General features: G+C 36.6%; 1 protein-coding gene across 2 annotated transcripts in view; it reads right to left on the reverse strand.

Annotated features, from left to right (window-relative positions):
• Positions 1-417: 417 nt before the first annotated feature.
• Positions 418-20,082, reverse strand: part of GK (glycerol kinase) — a 37,200-nt gene continuing 17,535 nt past the window's right edge. The window contains exons 11-20 of one of the 2 annotated variants that reach the window (XM_056327671.1): positions 19,695-19,737; positions 18,926-19,006; positions 16,925-17,003; positions 14,971-15,067; positions 13,116-13,200; positions 9,786-9,906; positions 8,740-8,883; positions 7,677-7,757; positions 6,008-6,094; positions 418-2,856 (exon numbers count right to left, since the gene is read on the reverse strand). In XM_056327671.1, the coding sequence (XP_056183646.1) occupies positions 2,843-2,856; positions 6,008-6,094; positions 7,677-7,757; positions 8,740-8,883; positions 9,786-9,906; positions 13,116-13,200; positions 14,971-15,067; positions 16,925-17,003; positions 18,926-19,006; positions 19,695-19,737 (832 nt within the window). In that variant the 3' untranslated portion in view covers positions 418-2,842. The remainder of the gene's footprint in view (positions 2,857-6,007; positions 6,095-7,676; positions 7,758-8,739; positions 8,884-9,785; positions 9,907-13,115; positions 13,201-14,970; positions 15,068-16,924; positions 17,004-18,925; positions 19,007-19,694; positions 19,738-20,082) is intronic. The other variant, XM_056327672.1, reaches the window with a different exon arrangement.

Here is a 20,082-nt window from a genome sequence, read left to right on the forward strand (position 1 = left end):
ATAGTGGCTTTTTAATCTGCAGCAATTACCAGACAAAGGTGTAAGACCAAAACCCCTTTGGCGTATTGGCGCCACCAAGCAATCATGTTTGAGACCTTCGGATCAAACCTGTATTACGACTGTGTTCCTTCCTGTTGTTTTGCTTGCATTTTCCTGCTTTTTCTTGAGTATGGAGGGACTTGAGGAAATGTAATTTCTGATTCAGACCTTGAAACTGATTATACCACTGAAAAGCAGAACACAGCGCTGCATGTGTTTGATCCGCGTAGCTGAGCAAGTTAAAGTGTGTGTCTGTGATACTTACAGAGGGTGCTCTATCATAAAATAAGTGTCAATGTGTACCAATGACTCATGTAAAAAAGATTCCTGAAAATGTGTTTGAAAGGTGATGTGCAAGAAAAAAACTGACAGCTCACATCAATTTACTTATGGTATTTTAATACCAAGTTAACGCATTTCTCAAGTAAGAACTTATAAATCTGGTAATTTATAGAAAAAAATAAATCACAGCTTCACAAAAAGCTAACTTTCAACAGTTTGTCCCCTCCCCGCCAACACACAGTTTACAATATATTTCAACTATGTTGGTAGAAAGTTAACAGTAGTGTGAAATTCTTTAAAAATATTTGCAACGGCAATTGAAAATAAAATAATGAATTTTACTCAGTGAAAAAGTAATAGGAATTGCGTTTCCCAGTATAAGATAAATCAGAAAAGCAGCAAAAAACCTCCCTCCTACTTGCTATGTGCTACCTTCCCCCCCCAATACATCACTGGCAAAGGCAACACTTCAACATTAATCGTTCCCAGGTTGAGTACTTTTTGGCAAGAAGACACACTCACAAGTTCAGTGTTTGAGGTGTGTGCTTGCCCTCACCCTGTGTGCTGCAAAGGCTGCTGTCACTCCTGTTCCCTGGGGTCAGGTGGGATCAGCCACAGCTCTGAGTGTAAAGATTTTTTCATGGGTTCATGTTCATTTTTCACTCTTTTTCAACTCTCCAATACACTGGAAACCCCAGAAATTTTAGTTGCCACACCTCACCTTCGAGTATTTACAGGAGATACAGGATTTGAATGATGTTGTTATATTTTCACCTGTGTAAAAGAACCCCCTCTGTTAAATTTATACATGCAGCCACCGGACGAAAAATGTTCCTTCTCTAACTTCTTAATTAAAAGTCACATTTTCAAAGGTCATTGCACTTGATAATAAAAAGGCAATTAATATGCATTTGATATTAAATATATTGTACAGATCTGAACTTCTGTGCAATCCATTGCTTCAGACACACATATTTAACATCTTTTTAAAAACTAAGCCTCTAATCATAATGTAACAAAGAAAAACAAACTTTGTTAGAGACTGTATTTTAAAAGAACTTTAACAACAAACGCACACAAAAACCGCTCCCTTTAACTCCTAGTGCATTTAAACACATCTTTGAAATTCTCCATGTCGTTCCCACACTTCACCTCGCTATCATTCTGTACCATTCGAATGACGCTATACAAGAATGCATTTTCTCTGACCTAACCAATAAGGCTGGCATTTGTCACACTGTTGGTACAAAGAGGAAAGCTGAAGATAAGATTATTGCCTCACTCCTTCACCTGCGGAAGACGAAGTTTCCAAGTGGACGCAACTCAGCTGTCACACACATTGCCTGTGGACTCTAGTGGCCCGTTTCAGGTGCCAAGTGCTTACTCTTCCAAGTCAGGGTTTTGGGTTATCCCAGTATATTTTGCAACAACTTGCTGTTAGAACTATGGACATGAAAACTCAGTGGAAGATTTTGGTCCCTGAGATATACTAAATGAGATTAAGAACTGAAGCACTGATACTTAATTTGGAGTGGACCCTCTTTAAGGAAAACTAGGTTAGCTTCAACTTTCAAAAGTTTAACAAATAGTGACTAAAATATCCTTAAGCAGGATGACAGAATATATGCAGTATTGGTCAAGAAAAGTGCACTGTACAGAGCAGTTTTAAGTGTTATCAGCTGCTGAGGACCAAGAAGCTGTCCTGTCAACAGCATGCTGCATCAAATCTGTCTTTCCAAACTAACAGAAAAGCACAAGAACATAAAAGATGGCCTTAGCCAAAACATTTAGTTACTCGTATCTCTTTATAGCTATGGAACTTAAGTGTCTTAAATACAACCAGCAAACTGACTACGTCAGCCAGAGGCCAACCCAAACTTTCTAACTTTGTAACTGATCATTTCAAGAGTGCTCTGTGGACTGTATCAGCAGCGTCTTCGTTGCCAAACCAGTGGCAATGCATGCTGCTGATAACAGGCTTTGAGCTAGTGTTTAAAAGGTTTGTACCCTTGAATGTGTTTCAGACCAGCAGCCACTACAATAAAACATCTTTGGCAACCACAGACATATGAAAGGTAATTCACAGCAGCTGGAAGAATTGTAAGATGCTTACAAAGTTCTATAGCACATCATTAACTTTCTGCAGGGTGTTGTATAAAGTACGAAACCCCTGAAAAGGATAGCTCAACATCTGACATTACCTCAGAAGCTTCAGGGGTTTGTTATACCAACACTCAAACAAATCTAGGGCTTGTGAAGTTTTAGAGGATGATATGCAATAGTCCACACAAAGGCCTCCAGTGCAGTAGGAGCTGATGGGGAAGGAAGCAGAGTAATGAAGGGTCGAAAACTTAAGTTTCAGTGTACCACTGGGAGGTTACTCAGGGGCTGCCAACAGACGGATTCGTGAATGGATTTAGTCACACAAGTAGTATAATCACATTGGTGGTGGGATCTCTTCAGACACAAAACAAAACGAAACAAAAAAAGCAGTTGCATCCAGAGAGTCCACTAAGCAGTCTCATTTACCAGTACCTTAAATAAGAAAGAATATGCATTAGTAACATAGAATTTACTCTGAAACATTAATAACATTCTGTAACACAGCTGAGCTATTAGAGGAACCGAGTATAAACACATTTTGTTTTCAATTACTGCAATTATAAATTAGTTATATCTTGTGGCACCAGATAAACCAGCAGTTAAGTGTGTGGGATGTGCATATAGTAGGAGAGAAGAGACCACACTATTAAGATGGGTAAATTTTTAACAAGCAGAATTGACGAAAGGTACTCTAAATTAATTTTTTTCTGAATACGAGTTCAGGTTTCAGAAATTTGGGAAACACTATTGCAACCAACTATTGCAGAAATAGTGATACCTGTATGTAAATTAGTATGCAATTTGGCAGTAACTCACAACGCAAGAAACTAATAAGGAAAAACAGAATCTTAAAAAACCCCTAAAGCATATTTAAGCAGGAAGAATATAGTATTACTATCAGTACTGACCCCTTATTCTGTGAGAATAAAGTCAAAGAACTTTATACCCCAGTACTTCAGATGTCACACAAGATCCTGTAGAGAGCAAACCCCTGCTTACACCTCACTTCAGAGGTGCCAATTTAAGCATGCAAAGGCAATTGCTTAAATTTGAGCCTGATAAAGTACAGTACTGCTTTCAGTTAACTCCCAACCCCCACAAAAAGCCAACTACAGAATATGTTGAAATCCCTCAGATGCCCACGTCTAAAACTAGTGTGAAAAACTTAGCAGACTCTTAGCATAGGGACTCCAGCTACTACACGCAACTCACTTGACTAGTGAAATAAAACAAAATACTGGTCCTTTCTCCCCTGGGATAGAAGAAGAATGAAGATAAGCTACAAGTAACTGACTCAATTTTGATAACATTATGAAATGACACCATAAAATACAGCGGTTTTTCATACTCAGTCATCAGGTGCTGCATGAAAAGGCTGTTAGTTTAATGGTTCTGTAAATGGGTTTTTGCCATGTTAGTGTTCTCTCTTCTGCCACAGCAGATTTTTCGTTCGCATGTCAGTATTTGTAAAATCATGGCCCTGCCCTAGAGAGACATGCTCAACAACAGCACTGCTGCCATGCAAGACTTACTGCTGTTCCAGCACATGAAGGATGAATTCAGTCCTCAGTAGATTCAATCCTCAAACCTACTATACTGATGACTGCGTTGGAGTTCCAGTGTTTCATTAAAAGATAAAATGTAACAAATTAATTAATGGAGCTCCTGTATTGAATTAGAAGGAAAGTCTGGTCAGCTAGTTCCAGCTTTTAAAAGCAAAAGGGTATTTGTACCAGAGTAAATGTCTAAGGGGGAAGCAGCCCTGCTCCAATCAGCCACACAAATTCTATATATCATGTTCTACCCTAACACACAGCTGAGCAATACAACTTGTACATGGTCATCACTGACGCTATTCCTTTTTAGACAACATCATTCGTAAAACAAGTAAGAGCTGGAAATTACTTGCAACTTCTCCTGTTCCCAAGCTTACCAAGTAAACAATAGGCCCATATATTGGTATATAAAGTAACTATATTGGTATATATAGTAAATATATATATATATATATATATATAGTAATGGTAACTATACCAATAGTTACTGTTATCTGAAAACAAGGCCAAAAATGGGTTCTGAAGGGCAGAGTGAGCTGAGTATGTTTTTCACCTGTGGGTCAGAAAGGCAATGACAAGCTCAGGGAACGGAGAAAAAACCTCACCTTTTGTTAACAGTTCCAGCAGCGCAAGTTTAGATATTTATATGCAGGTTACTGATTAGTTGTTTTTTAAAAAGCAATAAACCCAGAATTTAAGTTGCTTATCTACCCACTTAGCAGTGTTCTTCATATTATTTTAGGTATCCTCTATGTGGTGAGAACCTGACCTGTAATTAATACTCAAGCTGCTTAGTTTAGCTTGTTAAAAATTTACCCACTTATTCACAGCTGGTTTTATTTTATTCTTCATAATAAAGATTGTTCTCCTTCCCAGATAGATACATTACAGAGTTAGTAAATCAATGTCAATCCATTTGTTCAGTTTCATTTTTGCCTAGCGTTTGTTTAGTTTGATTTTAGTTCTCCTACAAGCTCAGACAGTCTCTTCCATGCAAGTAAAAATACAATTGAATAGTTAATTCAGGCTGAATACTTAGAAACAAAATACAAACACATCACAGGAGCATGCTGGAGTCCTCAACTGTCTGTTTAATTAACATCCCCCACCCATCCCGCCAAAACCACAACCAAGAAAGAAAACTAAACAATCTCCTCCAAAAAGCTTACTAAGCAGCAACAATGGCTATACTGTAAAATATTTTGACATGAAATTATGAAACACAACAAAAAGACCAAAAGACATCACCATATAAACTTCTTTTTCTTACCGTAAGAATATCTTAATGAAATGTCTTACTTCTGGCATAAGTAACTAACACTGTCTCCCAGATCAAGAACTTTCTTTTGAAATAAAACATATATTAATAGGTTGAAGATGCATCTTCATTGCATATGCACACAGTCCCTTTCCCCAGTTTTGCAGATAGGCCTTTTAGGGTCTCTTCTCTTTACACAAAACGAATTCACTTATCCATCAAAAGCAAAGTACAAAAAGAATATTCTATAGATTTAGCAGATGAAGATTTCTAACCATGCAATAGTTCCAAGGGGACCAGAAAAATGAAGGGGGTACATGAAGCCTTTCAGGAACAGAAGAAAAGTCTTCATTTTATTTAAACAAGAGACTCAAAATAATTTTAAACATTATGAGAAGAAATACAGGATAAAGGACAGAACCTTATTCTAACTGCAATGCACACTGTTATGCAGGCAATGCAAAACCTGTATCACTTTTGTAAATCGTGTACAGTCTGCAGAGCTAGACAAAGGGAGGGAGAGTTCAAGGTTTCATGTGCATCTAACAACTATGAATTTCATGGCACGTGAGGATGAATTCAAGATGGCATTCTCTTGGTTCCCTTAGGTACCATATGTTTAATTCACACCCTCAAACACTCGTGTGCATGGACAACAAAAAGCATCAGTCATTTTTGCTAAAAATAAACAAGATGGAATACAAAAAACCCCAACACTTAAACTAGTGTAGACAGCTTTTAAAGTGATCTAGTTCAAATAATAACTAACCTGAGACGTACTTTGCTCCGATTAACATTATCATGCTACTCATAATAAAAAACCCCAAAGGCAGACTACAGAAGATACTAGTGTCACCTGATGTCATCCAGGGGAGGGTGTTTCCAGTCAAGCAAATCAAAAGAGAAATATATATATAAATTGCAATATATATTTTTAAAATCATATGAACAGCAAAAAGTAACAAATATAGTGACATTTGCAGAAAAACTAAAAAAAGATTATGCATAACCCCCACAATAATTTTAAACAGGCTCTCAAAATAAGAGGTAAAATCCAAATTCCACTGTAGCACTATCTAGGTGGAGCCCATTTCTAGTATTCTTCAATCTCAAAATACTCCTAGTAGGCGGAAGACAAAGTTTCAAAGCAAGAACTAAGGAAAGTAACATTTCCTCCCTGACAGTGTTAAACCAGATAATCACTGAGGATGTTTTGATAAACATACCCTTTTTCACATCACCTGAAGAACAAGAGCTATTTTTATATTCTGCAAGGCAGAATTTTGTATCCTTCAAAAGGAGATAAAGACATGTAAGTAGGATAAGCATCAAGCACTTGGGATTTTAGGATACATAACAGAGGGTTGGTTAGATGTAATGCTACTAAATCATGGTGGACAATACTGAAGTGAATCTTATTACTCCTGCCAAGTTACCTATTTCCCTTCCAAACAGCCTTGATGAAATTGTTTGTATAACCATGATGTGAAAGGAAATAGTTAAATCAATTTATAAGATGGTAAAAAGAAAATTTTAGCTTTGGCTAAAATAAGCCAATACTTTACATATATATATATATATATATAATGTAATAATAAAGTAAGAGACTTCACGCAGCCTGAGGGCTGCAACTGTGGATTGTTGGGGGAGTTTACATTTCAAGGATTCTTTACTTAATACTTTTCATTCTAATAGTTTTTTCAACAAAAGAAAATGAAATGAAGATAAAGCCCATAAATGATGTGTTGTAGGATAATTCAGGACTAAAAACTTATCCTGAAATATAAAATTACAGATCATGGAAGACTGCAGGTTTTGTGCAATTCAAACTTGATGGATGAAAAAGCCCTCTACTTCACAAGAAAGATCTTGTTCAGTCTCTCAAAAGTGTTCGTATATTTTCTGTGTGTGAACAATAAGTCTGCAATTCTTTACTTCCAAGATAAATGCTCGTTCTTAGCTCTTGTGGGTCAAACAGATTTTGATGTGGCTATCAATCCCTCCTTCCTATATAGCAAATAAAAAAGGCAAGATATAGCAAGAAAAATCACAGGATGAAACTCTTCTCCTTTGCAACATGAGGTTATAGTATAAGAAAGTTTATGAAATCCCTGCACTGTCATAGAATTGTGCTGTATCTATTCTTCTAGGTAAGACTTTTGTAAACCAACGCTATTCTGCAAAACCAGAAGTTAGCCTTGATTTCATGTCCTCTGTTTTTAGAGCCCTGCAAGATACTGCTTCTGTCCTCCTTTCAAGATGAAGACCTATCTATCTACTTTCCTACTTTGTTTCCACAGTGGTTTTAAGTAATAATTTTTAGATCATTGGAATAGTCCAGAGATGGCATGAACAGAAAAGGTCACCAAACTCCAAATTAACTACCTAGGCTAACTGTCTAATTATTAATACTTGACCTGCATTAATTTCTGGTTTACCATTTGAAGGAGCTTCAGATGTCTCCCAGCCCATAGATTTCAACACAGCTTTCTTCCATCTGGCATAGCGAAATTCACTTTCTGAAATTGAGAAATCAGCAAACAGAAAAACCTCTCAACGGATATGAATACAACTACAAGTATTTAAGCAAAGACTACAATATTAGCTTTCTACTCTTTTGCACAGTATAATTTGTCTGGACAGAACAAGTATTATAAAATGCTGTTTTGAATACCAAAAAAACCAACCCAAAACAGACCAACCCCAAACTCCAGAGTTATGCACAGTAAGGAGAAATAAACTTTAAAATCAATTTTCTGCTTGCTCACCAATAAGGAGATTTATAAGTAGAATAATATGAAGCAATTGCTATTCATGTAGAAGCCCTTCAGTGTTGAAAATACTGTTTTGAACTAGGGATTATATCAGTATTTATACACAAAACAGTAAGACAAAATTCTGTACCAAAAGTTAAGAAAGAATTGCTAAGACAAAAATGTATTTGTCTCGCATATGGATTAATTATGTCAAGTAAATACTTTCCATCTCTAGAAGCACTTAAGTACTGACGAAAAAGACAGTTAGCTAAAAAATGGTAATTAATGTAGGCTTTTTAAAGCCAAAAGTCCCCCCCGAAACAGTCAGTCTGTCCTTCCTACATCTGTGAAAACTCACAAATGCATAGGAGCTTTAGCAGACATCCTTCTCAGAAAAACTTTCAAGATTTCTTTGATTTTACTTGCTATAAATCAAAAGCTACTAACTGCAATGCCCAGTGCCAAGTTTCCTTCAAAAAGAAGAAAAAAAACCCCAAACACATTCCCCTATAGTTATGCTGTTTTAATCATTTTCCAATCTTACTAGTCAATAAGTGGAGAAAACAGCAAGTGAAATGCACTTTTCTCTAAGCCAAACACTGTGAAGCTGATCTTCAGCATTTGTGAAGATACTCATATATAGCAGTTTTTATATCAATGTGAGACTGCAACAAAGAAAACCCCTAATTTGTTGGACACTAAATATTAAGTTTGCAACTTCTTAGACAATATGAAAGTGTTTTACCTTCTGGGTTGATCTGTGGTTCAAATCGTTCACATGTCACTGCTGTCAAATCTCCAGGATTCAGACTCCAAATTCCAACTCCTTCCGCGGCTCCTGCTGCCATAGCAGCTCCTAGAGCTGTTGTTTCAGGCATTGATGGCTTTACTGAAGTAAATGACAGAGGTGGCCATGATGATTTTTAATGAAAGTCACCTTGATGACATCAGAACTAAAGACTTATATATCTAGAATGATACATATTTTGTAGAACTGCTATATGTTTCCTTTAAGTTTACCAACTGCAAACCTCATTTTATTGCCATTCACATGGTTATGAAGTTAACTTCACCTATCAGTCATTCAAGTCTTTGAAATATCTCAGCTCACTACTTCCTTCAAGACAGAATTATGCAATTGCACACTTTCATACCATGTGCAGGGCTGCTGACCTCAGCCATGTTTCCCTAGAGTACTCCTGTTAACAATATACTATTTTTTGTCTTCTCCATCCCTCCTCAAAGCAGTGATCACTGGCTAAGTTATCAGTCTTGTTCCCATGCTCTAGATACTGTGTTATTAAAAGCATTTCTATTTAAAAGAGGCATCTTAAGAGTGTACTGACTAGCTTGTTGGCCTTCCACAGATGATATGGAAGACCATCCCACCCCACATGAGCAGTGGAGGTGTGAAGTTCTGATTTATCTCTGAGCAAGATTCTCAGGGCCAACATGTTGCAGGAGACCATTAATTTCACTGATTTTAAAACTGTCAAATGTTTAGACATTGATATAACAACTTCAATACCATTATAGTGCTGTAATATTTCAATAAAATAAGGAAGTCAGTGATACTCTATGAAAGTGAATCTCAAAACTGGATGCAAGATCTAGAAACTTTTTCTGACTACCCCCCCAAAAACCCCCAGCAAACAACACAACTTCCTCAAGCAGCAGCAAAAGACCAGCAACAACAACAAAGCAAGCCATCCAGTTTGCCCTCATTACCCATTACAAACCAATATTGTTTTCAGCTTTAAAAAGAAAATAGGAGTTGTAATTTCATCTTACCTACTGGAATACAGAGAATGTCTGACTGGAGTTGCATGAGAACTTTGTTATTGGTCATTCCTCCATCTACTTGTAACTGATTTAGTGGTATCCCACAGTCCTTGTTTATGGCATCTAAAATCTTAAGAGTAATATATGTTACGATTTAATTGCAGAGAAATCCATGATACCTTCTGAGTATAAAATACAGATAATTCAGCATTTGCTGAAGAAGAGTGTTAAGTAGATAATTCCCCTCCCCTATACATCACGAGGGCAAAACAAAGGTAGTGACAATACAGTTTTGCTTAACACAGAGCAAATGCATTCTGTTTATTACAGAAATTGTACTCTAGGAGATGGTTCTCCTCTGATGCTCTATATCTAGCCTGTGTTGCTTAAATGGTCTGAGAAGAATTTTGAAGAAAAGCTGATGACAACTATAACATTTATCAAAGCTAACAAAGGAAGAAGTAACACTAAATGGAGTCCTCTAGCTCATTACAGTTTGTCTAGATACTTTCTCTAATTTGACGTATTAAAGAACTGAAAAATTAAAAAGTTTGAACTAGCGATCTGGAAGACACTTCAGGAGGAACTGCTGAATGTTTAACTATTTTGAAAGAGCTGCCTCTTTTTCAATTAGCTGTTGAAAATCCAGAATTTCACATTACACAAGATAGACTTCAAAAATAAACAGTGTAATTTTTTGAAAAATTATGTTTCCTTCTTTTGGGCACAGTGGATAGCTGAAAATAAATGAAAAGTGTTAAAGTGTTTTCAAGGGACAATTAATCAAGAGTGGAGCATTTAATTCACTGATACCTATCAATACGGTTTTTAAAGGGTTTCCTAAAAATGTAAGATTTGCCTCAAACCTTAGCTACTGGTAACATCACAGCATTATCCTACAAGCACCTACTAAATGCAGGATAGTGCGGTTTCTAGGGTTTTGTAAAAGCTGTTAATTAAATGTCATTTACCTTTTTTAAGGTTGGTGCATAATTTTTGTTGACAAAGTTAGGCATTAACTAGTGCAGAATGATTTGCTCTTTCTAATTTTTTGATTTATTTGAAAAAAAACACAGAGGTGTGCTTTTTTGAGCTTTAAATGACAAATCAACATAGACCACAAAAAACACTAAAGGTACAACACATTCTATGCTGTTTTGTAGTCCATGAAGTACTCAGTTATACAATCCTTACTGGGAAAAATCAATGTTTTTTTTAAAATGGAAGAAATAAATTTTAGGTTTGTAAGGTAGTAAAAATTACATAAAGATGAGTTGTCAAGTAGACTCTACCCACTCTCAGAAAGTAAGTCAGCAAGGTCCTTTATCAAAAAGTCTTTAAAAGAACTAAAGAAACTGCCACAGCATAAACAATGGTTAAAAATCTAGAAGGTAAGAGTAAGGCCAATTTTTATGGTGGCAGCACCTGTCCATGGGCCTGCACTGTCCAATAAATTAGAAATAACCTGGAATACAGGATTTGTAGCACAGCAGCAAAGTTTGTTGGCACTACTAAGCAAGTACTGCTCCCCACCACTTATTTCCTTCTCATGTATCATTTTACATTTGTCTATGCCGATTTCACCTGCCATTTTCACCATTCAGAACTTCAACAGTGCCTCATCATCTCAGCTTTACATACATGTACTGTTGGAGGCTCTGGCTTTGTTTACCACTGTGCAAGGGCATGTTGGATCATACCATGCACTCAGCAGAGATTAAAAAAAATGAAAAGAATGCTAGAAATCAGGAAGGGATGAAGGAACAAACCAAATCATGATCATGCTGCTACTATCTCTATTGAGGTCAGAAGAAGGAACAGAGACTTAGATGGATTGGATGGCACAACAGAAGAAGCAAGAACTCCAATGAACATGAAATTTGAGGGTTTGCCTGAAGGATACAAAAGAGTTCCATTTTAAAAGGAATTAAGCCAAAAGAACTTTGTTTCTGACAACACAAAACTAACAAGTATCTTTGAAAAATGTTTATGTATTTTATCTGTGTCATAAGGACTTAATCTGTCAATTTATGTGTCCAGAGGCCTGATCAGGCGCTCCTGTCATTGTGATAAAACCACACTGACTAAAGTATAAGGAAGTATTAGATCTAACAGTTAACTTTACTCTTACTCAGCCTGCGAACTTTATTCCCCTCCCTCCTACTCCCAGCCACATACTCTGCCTCTTGTTCTGATATTTGCTACATTCGTGGTGAGGCAGTTGAGGTCATTAATCCAGCAGAAAAAAAGCCTAGCAAAAAGAGGGATAATTTTCTGCTGGAAAGTTCATTGAGCTGTCACATGAGAGGGAATGGATGGGAAGAGGGACATGGAAAGAGGAGCACACAACAAACTAGACTGTCAGTTCAGTTCCCTGTAACTTTACCCTGACTTCTAGTAGCAGAATTAGAGATATATCCTACTTCCAAGCTCCTTCATGACTTTCTGAGGACTCAGAGGCCATTAGCACAGCTTCAAAAGCAGACAGCTGGGTGAAATCTCTGGCTGTCTTTTTCCACATGAGTACCTTTTATTCTGTCACTACAGAAACAGCAAGCTGCTTTCCTCCTCTCACAGTTTTAGCTGGGTGTTATTTTAAAACTCAGTACATTTAAATAACAGCAGTTTAAAAACATGCAATCAAATTCAGGTTTGACTGTTACCCTTTGGGTTCTATGGATTTCATTTTCTCCTGTATTTGTATGGAACACAGGGAGCGTAAATTGACAGTAGATGGTGACATAAAGATTCTAAAGCTCAGATACTGATATAAACCCCTCTGATTTGGTTGGAGGATTAAATTCTTCTGTGAGAATTTGAGTTTGCTGTTGCAGAACGCCAGCTAAGGCAATACAAAGTATAATGGGGAAGAAGTGAATTCAGATTACCCTCGGTATGTTTGCTGCTGTCTTGCTCTAACTCATTTTTGTTCTTGTTTATTGGAAGCACCGTAAGCCACCCCCATCACAGCAGACAATATAAAATGTAGTTTCCTACACAGATGCAACTTTTTAGTTATAGCACTGGCCTTGTCATTTGCTGTTTCTATGTTCTGTCTCTCAAAGCATTCACAAAATACATTCACCTTATTTCAAGTGCTGATAAAAAGCAGCACTGCCACTCCAAAATAATGTACTACCCAACCACCTAATTGTAGCTAAACCCACAGGAACAATCTTTCAATGTTAGCACCACATAGAGAAAAGAATAGCATCTAAGTACAATATAAAGCATATGATTAATCTTCATTAAATCTTTAAAATCTTCTCTCTTCCTGAAGAGCTACAGTCCCTGTTATCATACTAACTTAAATGAGTTTAGGAGTCAATTTGCCTTTACCTCTCGTGTTTGAAAGCAGACTGCTTCTAGTGCAGCAAAGGCGATGTGGTTTTTATTTGTAAACTGAGTAAGGCCACAGATAATACTGTTGAAAAGAAAAAAAGAAACCAGTTAGGACATACTTCTTTACCAGACATACACCGTTACTTCAGACCTAGGCCTTCTAATTCAAAGTTCATCAGTTCCATTGCATGACTGCCTTCTAATATTAAAAAGCTTGTGCCTCTTTAATCTAAACTTTCTCATCCTTATTTTCCTGACAAACATGCTTTCAGTGACCAATTGATACAATTGCTATAAACTTAAAATGTATTGCCAATCTGCATGCAGATGGGTGCATATTCACCCATAACCACACAAACACACACACAAGCTCCAGTCTTTCTTTAAGAAATGGAAATGCACGATCAAGGCCGATTTTTCTTTAAAAAATAGTATTGCTGATCACTAAAACCTTAAGAAATTCTCTAGTGCTTTCAGTTCTTAAGGAAAAGCCCAGCTGGGTCAGTGCTGTGCTCTAAATGCTTAATGTCATTTTCAGATCTATTCTGATCATTAGTTGCTTCTGCACCTTCAAAGAGATTTTTGGATATGGAAATTATGCTACATGTAACCACGAGTAAGCTGAATTCTGCCAATGTAGTCTGAACTGCAGAGCAAATAATCATCCTTTCATTCTTTTTTGACATCTGAGGAATAGTAGCATACTACACAGAAATGCTGCTGTATTTGCTGCTGGATACATGCAAGTTCAAAGATACTAAAGGACATTTTTAGTTGTTACCACTCCAAATATCAGCTTTTAACAGTTAAAAAGTTAAGCACTGTGATCTGAAAAACTAAAAACATCCATATCAATGATTTATTTCTTCCTGATGTACAAAATGCATCTAAGTTCTAAAGATCCAACTACTTGAAACCTTGGAAACTAGATATTCTTTAAGATTTTTTTTTCTCACTTTAGGCAAGTTATTTTATATTCAAATTTGTTATGCTTCTGTGACTCCCATGGCATGTTCTGATTCCAGCAACAGTAGGCAAGCTCACAACAGCAGAAAAGACGAACAGAAGGTTATTGATTGAACTAGTAGCTCTAACTAGTAGCAGCTAGTTAAGTCTTAACAACCAGGAAAGGGAATGGCAGGAGAGGGGAAAAGAGTGTTCAACAGACTGGAAAGAAAGCTGAACTTAAGAGGAAGGAGAGGGAGAAGAAGTGGGTAGGAATTAAGTATATTATATATACATGATTATTTTTTATATATATATATAATATTTTAATATATGTGTGTGTGTGTATATATATACATATACTTATATATAAAATATGTATAATTTGAGATAGTAAATGCAGCAGCCACCAGAAACTGAGCTCAAAAAACACCTATCAGCACTAAATTCTTCACTTTCTTTTGTTGCCTGATGCCTCACAGTATGCAGACCTTCTTTTCCTCTTTAGTGAGATGAAAATCTTTTCAGAACCAGAAATGTGTGAAGAAGAAAAGTTGGCCTCATTAGGGCAAGAATCATAGAACTATCTTGCACTTGTCTTTCGAAATGCACAAACAAGCCCATGTGTTTTCCCTGCCCACCTCCTACTTTATTTTGGAGGGCAGGGAAAGGCGTGTGAGTAGCTGAGCTAGCTAATCCTTCTTTCTCTCCCAGAAGCAGTTGCTGGTTTGAACAGCAAAGTACAAAGGAGAAACACAGCACTTGCTTGAAGATACCACAGAGAATGATCTACCCAGACATGTCAAAGGAACAAAAAGAACAATTTCACATACCTGGAAGGACTAGTGATATTATTTGTAAAAACATTAAATCCCTCGGCAAATGCAGTGGTTAGTTAGATCCTTACCCCCTTGCACTGGGTTCCCAGTATGGTGCATACAGTCCTGAAAATGCTGGCACAAAGTAGCAGCCGTAAGAAGTCCCCACTTCCGCGGCCAGTTTTTCTAATGCACACACACAAACAGCCTTCGCTTAGCTCTTCACAACTGTTCCAACATGTAAATATGACACTTAAAGGTGTTATCATTTAAGTAGGGAAGATACTCAGAATATGTTAGGTAGCTACAAAAATAATCAAGCCACACACAAGTAGAAAATACAACTAACTCTGGCACACCCTGCTCCTCATTAACAAGCTTTCCATTTGCAACAATATAAATGGAAGATGGGGCATAGGGAGTTTGAAAAATGTACAATGTAAAATGAAAAATTAAAACTGAAAACCAAAATCGTGTACTCAATATTCTGACCTAGATACTGTGAGGTTTTCAAAGGGTACCCTGTGGGTAAAGAATGTACCCTTCAAAGCAGTCCAAAAGGTCACATTTTACTTGCTTTTAAGTCAAAGTAAGCAAGGGAAACTGGATCAAGACCAAAGGGATTTAAGAATTAAATTCCCATTAATTTCAAATGGATTTAGAGTTCTAAATTCTTGGCTTATGTATATAATCACAAGGTCAGCTACAAGAAAATCTAAAGTTTCTCAATATCTGAGTAATAACTTTAGATATCAGAAGTCCCCAAAATTAAAATATTTTAATTTTTAAAATTATATTAAACCACCTAGAACTGCAAAAGAAGTAATGCTAATGTGCAGCTCCTTCCTATAACAAGAAAGTATTTTTTTTCAGCTTCTGTAAATTTCCTCTGTTTGTATTGATCAGAGAAGCATAGCAATAGAGAAAAAAAGTCTTTTTAAAATGGCAATTTCACACAGGCTCCACTTAAAAAAGGAGTGAAGGGAGAAGTACGAACACATTAAAGGTAAATAGGGAGAGATGATGAAATCCCACGGGACTTCAAAACCACTGACAAGATTAAAGTTTTTGAAACTCAGACCTTCCAAAGGTCTAGTCAAACGCGTGAAGCCAAGAGGTATTACACTGTTTCAACAGCTGGCTAATTCATGTGACGGTAGTTTATATTCTTCTGTATCATCTGTAAGGCTTTCTTACAGAGAAACAGATTGACATTTTCAGTTTTTGCTTCATCTTTGAAGTTCTACGTAAAATTTGAATTCTAAATTTTTTCACCTTTGAATAAGACATCAAATTATTAAAATATGTAATTAATTGCTTTTTAATCCTAAATCTCATTAAGTCTGTCACTTTGAAACTGTTACACTTGCACGCTTCCACCATTTTCTCCTTTTTCAAAGTTTGATATATTCCTAGTTTCTATGCCACACACCAGCTTGTTTCAGTTCAGCTCAAGCAGAAAACATCAGCTACCCAAATGCTAAAGGATTACTGTATTCTTAGCCAAAACAGATTACCATCCTCCCCGATTCCTTTAAGAGGGAGCTGTGCAAACTGAGGTTCTTAACTCAACAGATATGAAGCCTTTACATAAACAATTGCACACATACGGCTTTAGGTTCTCATGTTTATGACAGGAATGAATATGTAGGTTTAGGATCAAATATGCTCTAGCTTCTGTAGTAGAGACTTAAATACTCTTGGTTCTGGAAAATTCATTGTTGTATGAAACTAGGAAATACACTGTAAGTATAACATCTTCCTGAATATCCGCTTGCTAGGGAAACTACTAAAAAGTACAGCTTGCAATAGAACAAAGCTGATGAAGGGTTTCAAAGACTATTGATATGCTATATGAAATACATGTATCAATAAACAGTAATTTCATGGATGCAAAGCAAATTGTTCAAACACAGCAAAATATATGCATCTTCCAGCTTTTCTTTCCTTGAATATTTTGAGCTTTCATTCAACATCAGAGACGTCAAGACATTGGTAATGAAAACTTAAAAAACTGAACAGCTCCCAATTGTGAATACTCACCAACTTCCTGTGAAGTCTTAACGATACCTAGATTGTCCCTCAGCCAACGAACAACAGCACCAGCTATTGCAACAGATCCCTGAAGGAAATAAAATTACCACATTAGGAGACAACAACTGGTAGCTTCATGTTCCTTTTTACAAGACTGCAGAGGAGGGGTACCTGCAGCCTCCAATTGCAGGCTTATAGTCACAGCTTAAAGTACTCCCAAGAATGCTCACAAACAAAACACACGTTTCTCAGCAGCTGGAGACTGCCATGTAAAACCAGCAGTCTGTTACACAGGCTCCATGTAGGAAAGGTGCATATTACATGATTTTTTCCATAGGGGGGAGTTACCATGATATTTCCTAAGCATTCTTCTTGTCTCTCTAATTTCGCCCTTCTCCTGAATATATCGTTACAAGGCCCAGAAGCCTCAGTCTTCTTTTTCTGACGAATTAAGATTTTTATGCTTTGATTTAAAAACCCAAGACTGATTACATCTAGATTCTAAATACAGAAGCTCAGACAGAGAGAAAATTTAGGCACTTGCATTTGCCAGAAAAATTGCTGTTGCCTCAGCAAATGGCCCTGAATGGCTCCACCATATCATAGATGGCTCCCATCTCACTTCCAGGTCCAAATGGACTTCTCTACAAGTCCCAAGTCTGCCAGACCAAGCTTCAAGTAAAATGGGAGCAGCATCATATTTTCATTCAAAGCCTTTGCTTGAAGGAGCAGGGGTGTTTTCTACCCACCTATTAGAGTTACAAGACAGGGGTTTGATTAAAAGAAAAGGCTGAATCCACATTTTTTGACTCTTGGGAAAGTGTCTTAACCAGCAAATTATAGAAGATTCTAGCATGGACACAGGAGAAAGGACACTTAATATCTTTTGTGGAAGCCATTTCTTCAGACAGTATCATTAAAGACTTGGAGATGAGGAAGAAGCAAAGTTACACATGCACATGTTTCAGCATGCAGAAATACAAACCACTCTCAAGACAATTCCAGTTCTTGCTTTAAGAACATGGGTTAGAAACAAACGAAACCTCTCACACACTCTCACAAAGTCAAAACCCAAAGTTTGCCAGAACATGGCAAATGCAACATCAACTTTCCTTAGGGAAGGAAAAGGAAATGAAGTCAGCCTCCCACATTCTAGTAAAGTAATATAAACCACAAACTATTCTCCCAATGAAGAAAATCCTGTGTGTTGTCTTTGTGTGTTTCACATGGAAAACAGGCTCCCTACAAAAGCTCAATAGCAGCAGAGAATTCAGTATGTGTGTTTTGAGAATAACTATTAGATCAAGCCCACTAAGCAGCGCAGATGGAAGAATTCTGTCATTCCTGATGAAGCTTTGGTGCCAAGTAGATGTTCAGCTGATCTGTGCTTCAGAAGCAGAGCCTTAGAACAATAGACCCAGAAGTTAAAGTAAAAATACCATTTTCTACAGAATTTGGATGCCCTCAGAGTTGTGTGGAGAACTGAGGAACTAAATTCTGGAATTAAGCACCTAAGTCTTAGTACGTAAAAAAAAAGCTCAATTGTTAGAGGATTCTTGTCCCAGGAATTTGATTCAGATTTTTAAAAGTTAGAAGTAAAATGCATTAGAATGAAATAAAACCCAAAGCATTTCATTATGACTTTTGTTATGAAAGGATAAGTGAAACACTAGTACCTTTTCCCCTCTCTCTTAAACCCAATTTTAGTATAAAAACTTTTTATTTATTTATAACATTTATTAAAGATTTGAAAGACTGTGTAACAGAAAAATGTTTTAGCCATCATGCCCCCAAAATATAAATAATGCAATGTAGAAATACTGTTATTAGATTACATGATACAGATTAGAGATAGGGATAACCAAAACCCCACGTAAGCCTTGAGGCACACAAGCTACAACACAAAGCTATTTTCATTTCCATACAACTGAAGACAATATTAGGATACTAGAAAACAGGAGTAAATGAGAACATGTATCATTACAAAGAGGAAGAAATTATTGGACTTACCTCTAGTGCATAACAAACAGGTTTGTCTCTGCCTAGTTTGTAAGCTATTGTGGTTAGAAGACCATGCTCAGAAAACACAGACTAAATGGGGAAAAGGAAAAGAAGAGGTAAAGCATGAACAAAGGCAGAAAATATTTAAATAAAAATATTCAAATGATAATAAACAAGAGACAAAACCTTCACTGGCAAAAAAATGGAATATGGAAAGTTTAACAAAGTAAATTATCAGTCACTCTAAATAAACACCTAAGATAGAAGCCTCTCATCACTGGTGTTAATTCTTGCTTCCACAAGCTGCCCCAGGTCTCTCCATCCTCCTTATAGCAAAGAATTGAGGATCTTTAGAAGGAGATGTGAATGAGAAGGAAACTAAAGCTTTGCATTATTTATTCAACTAGAACTACAAAGAAATAATGGGAGAATATGAAGGGAAGAAATAAAATAGCCAAGACAAGGAGAAAAGCATATGGTTAAGTAACACAACACTCAGCACTTCTGGGTGCATTTTAGGAACATACACAGGGAAACAGCAAGAAACTTGCTATGAAAAGTTATTTTTTGGAAACTTAAGGAGCTAGGAAATGGAGTCTTACTGAAACACCTTGAACAAATTATTACTTTCTATTCTTTCACAGTTCAGTATGAACTTTTCCTTATCTGTAGCAATAGAATTGTTGTTAATAAGTTTAAGAAAGGCTAATATTTTGTTGTACTCAAGAACGTAAATATTAAGATTGTAAAAAAAATTGAACTAAAAAGTGCAACTGACCTTCTGACCTGTATTGCACAGCAAGAAACATCCTGTTCCATACCTAACATGAAAGCAAAGTTAAGTTAAAACTAGGATGTTTAAAGGATAACCTGTTACTGCAATTCATGAATCCATGACTCCTCTGTGGAGAATCAAGGCACCACTTTTTGCCCTTTGAAGGTTATGTTACCATTAACTTGATGATAAAACCACCCTTAAAATTTGATTTAAATGCAACCTGCAGCTGAAAAACCTAGTCCCACACCTCTCGCTCTAGCTGTTTCTTGTATAATACTTGATCAAGGAGCAGATACAGCTGAAGACTAAGTGTGAATTCCTCTTTGGTCACAGTATTTACCTACTTCAATTTAAGCTGATTATGAAAGATACTTTATAAAATAAATAT

The sequence above is a fragment of the Falco biarmicus genome, chromosome 2, assembly GCF_023638135.1.
Source record: "Falco biarmicus isolate bFalBia1 chromosome 2, bFalBia1.pri, whole genome shotgun sequence".
NCBI classification, from domain to species: Eukaryota; Metazoa; Chordata; class Aves; order Falconiformes; family Falconidae; genus Falco; species Falco biarmicus.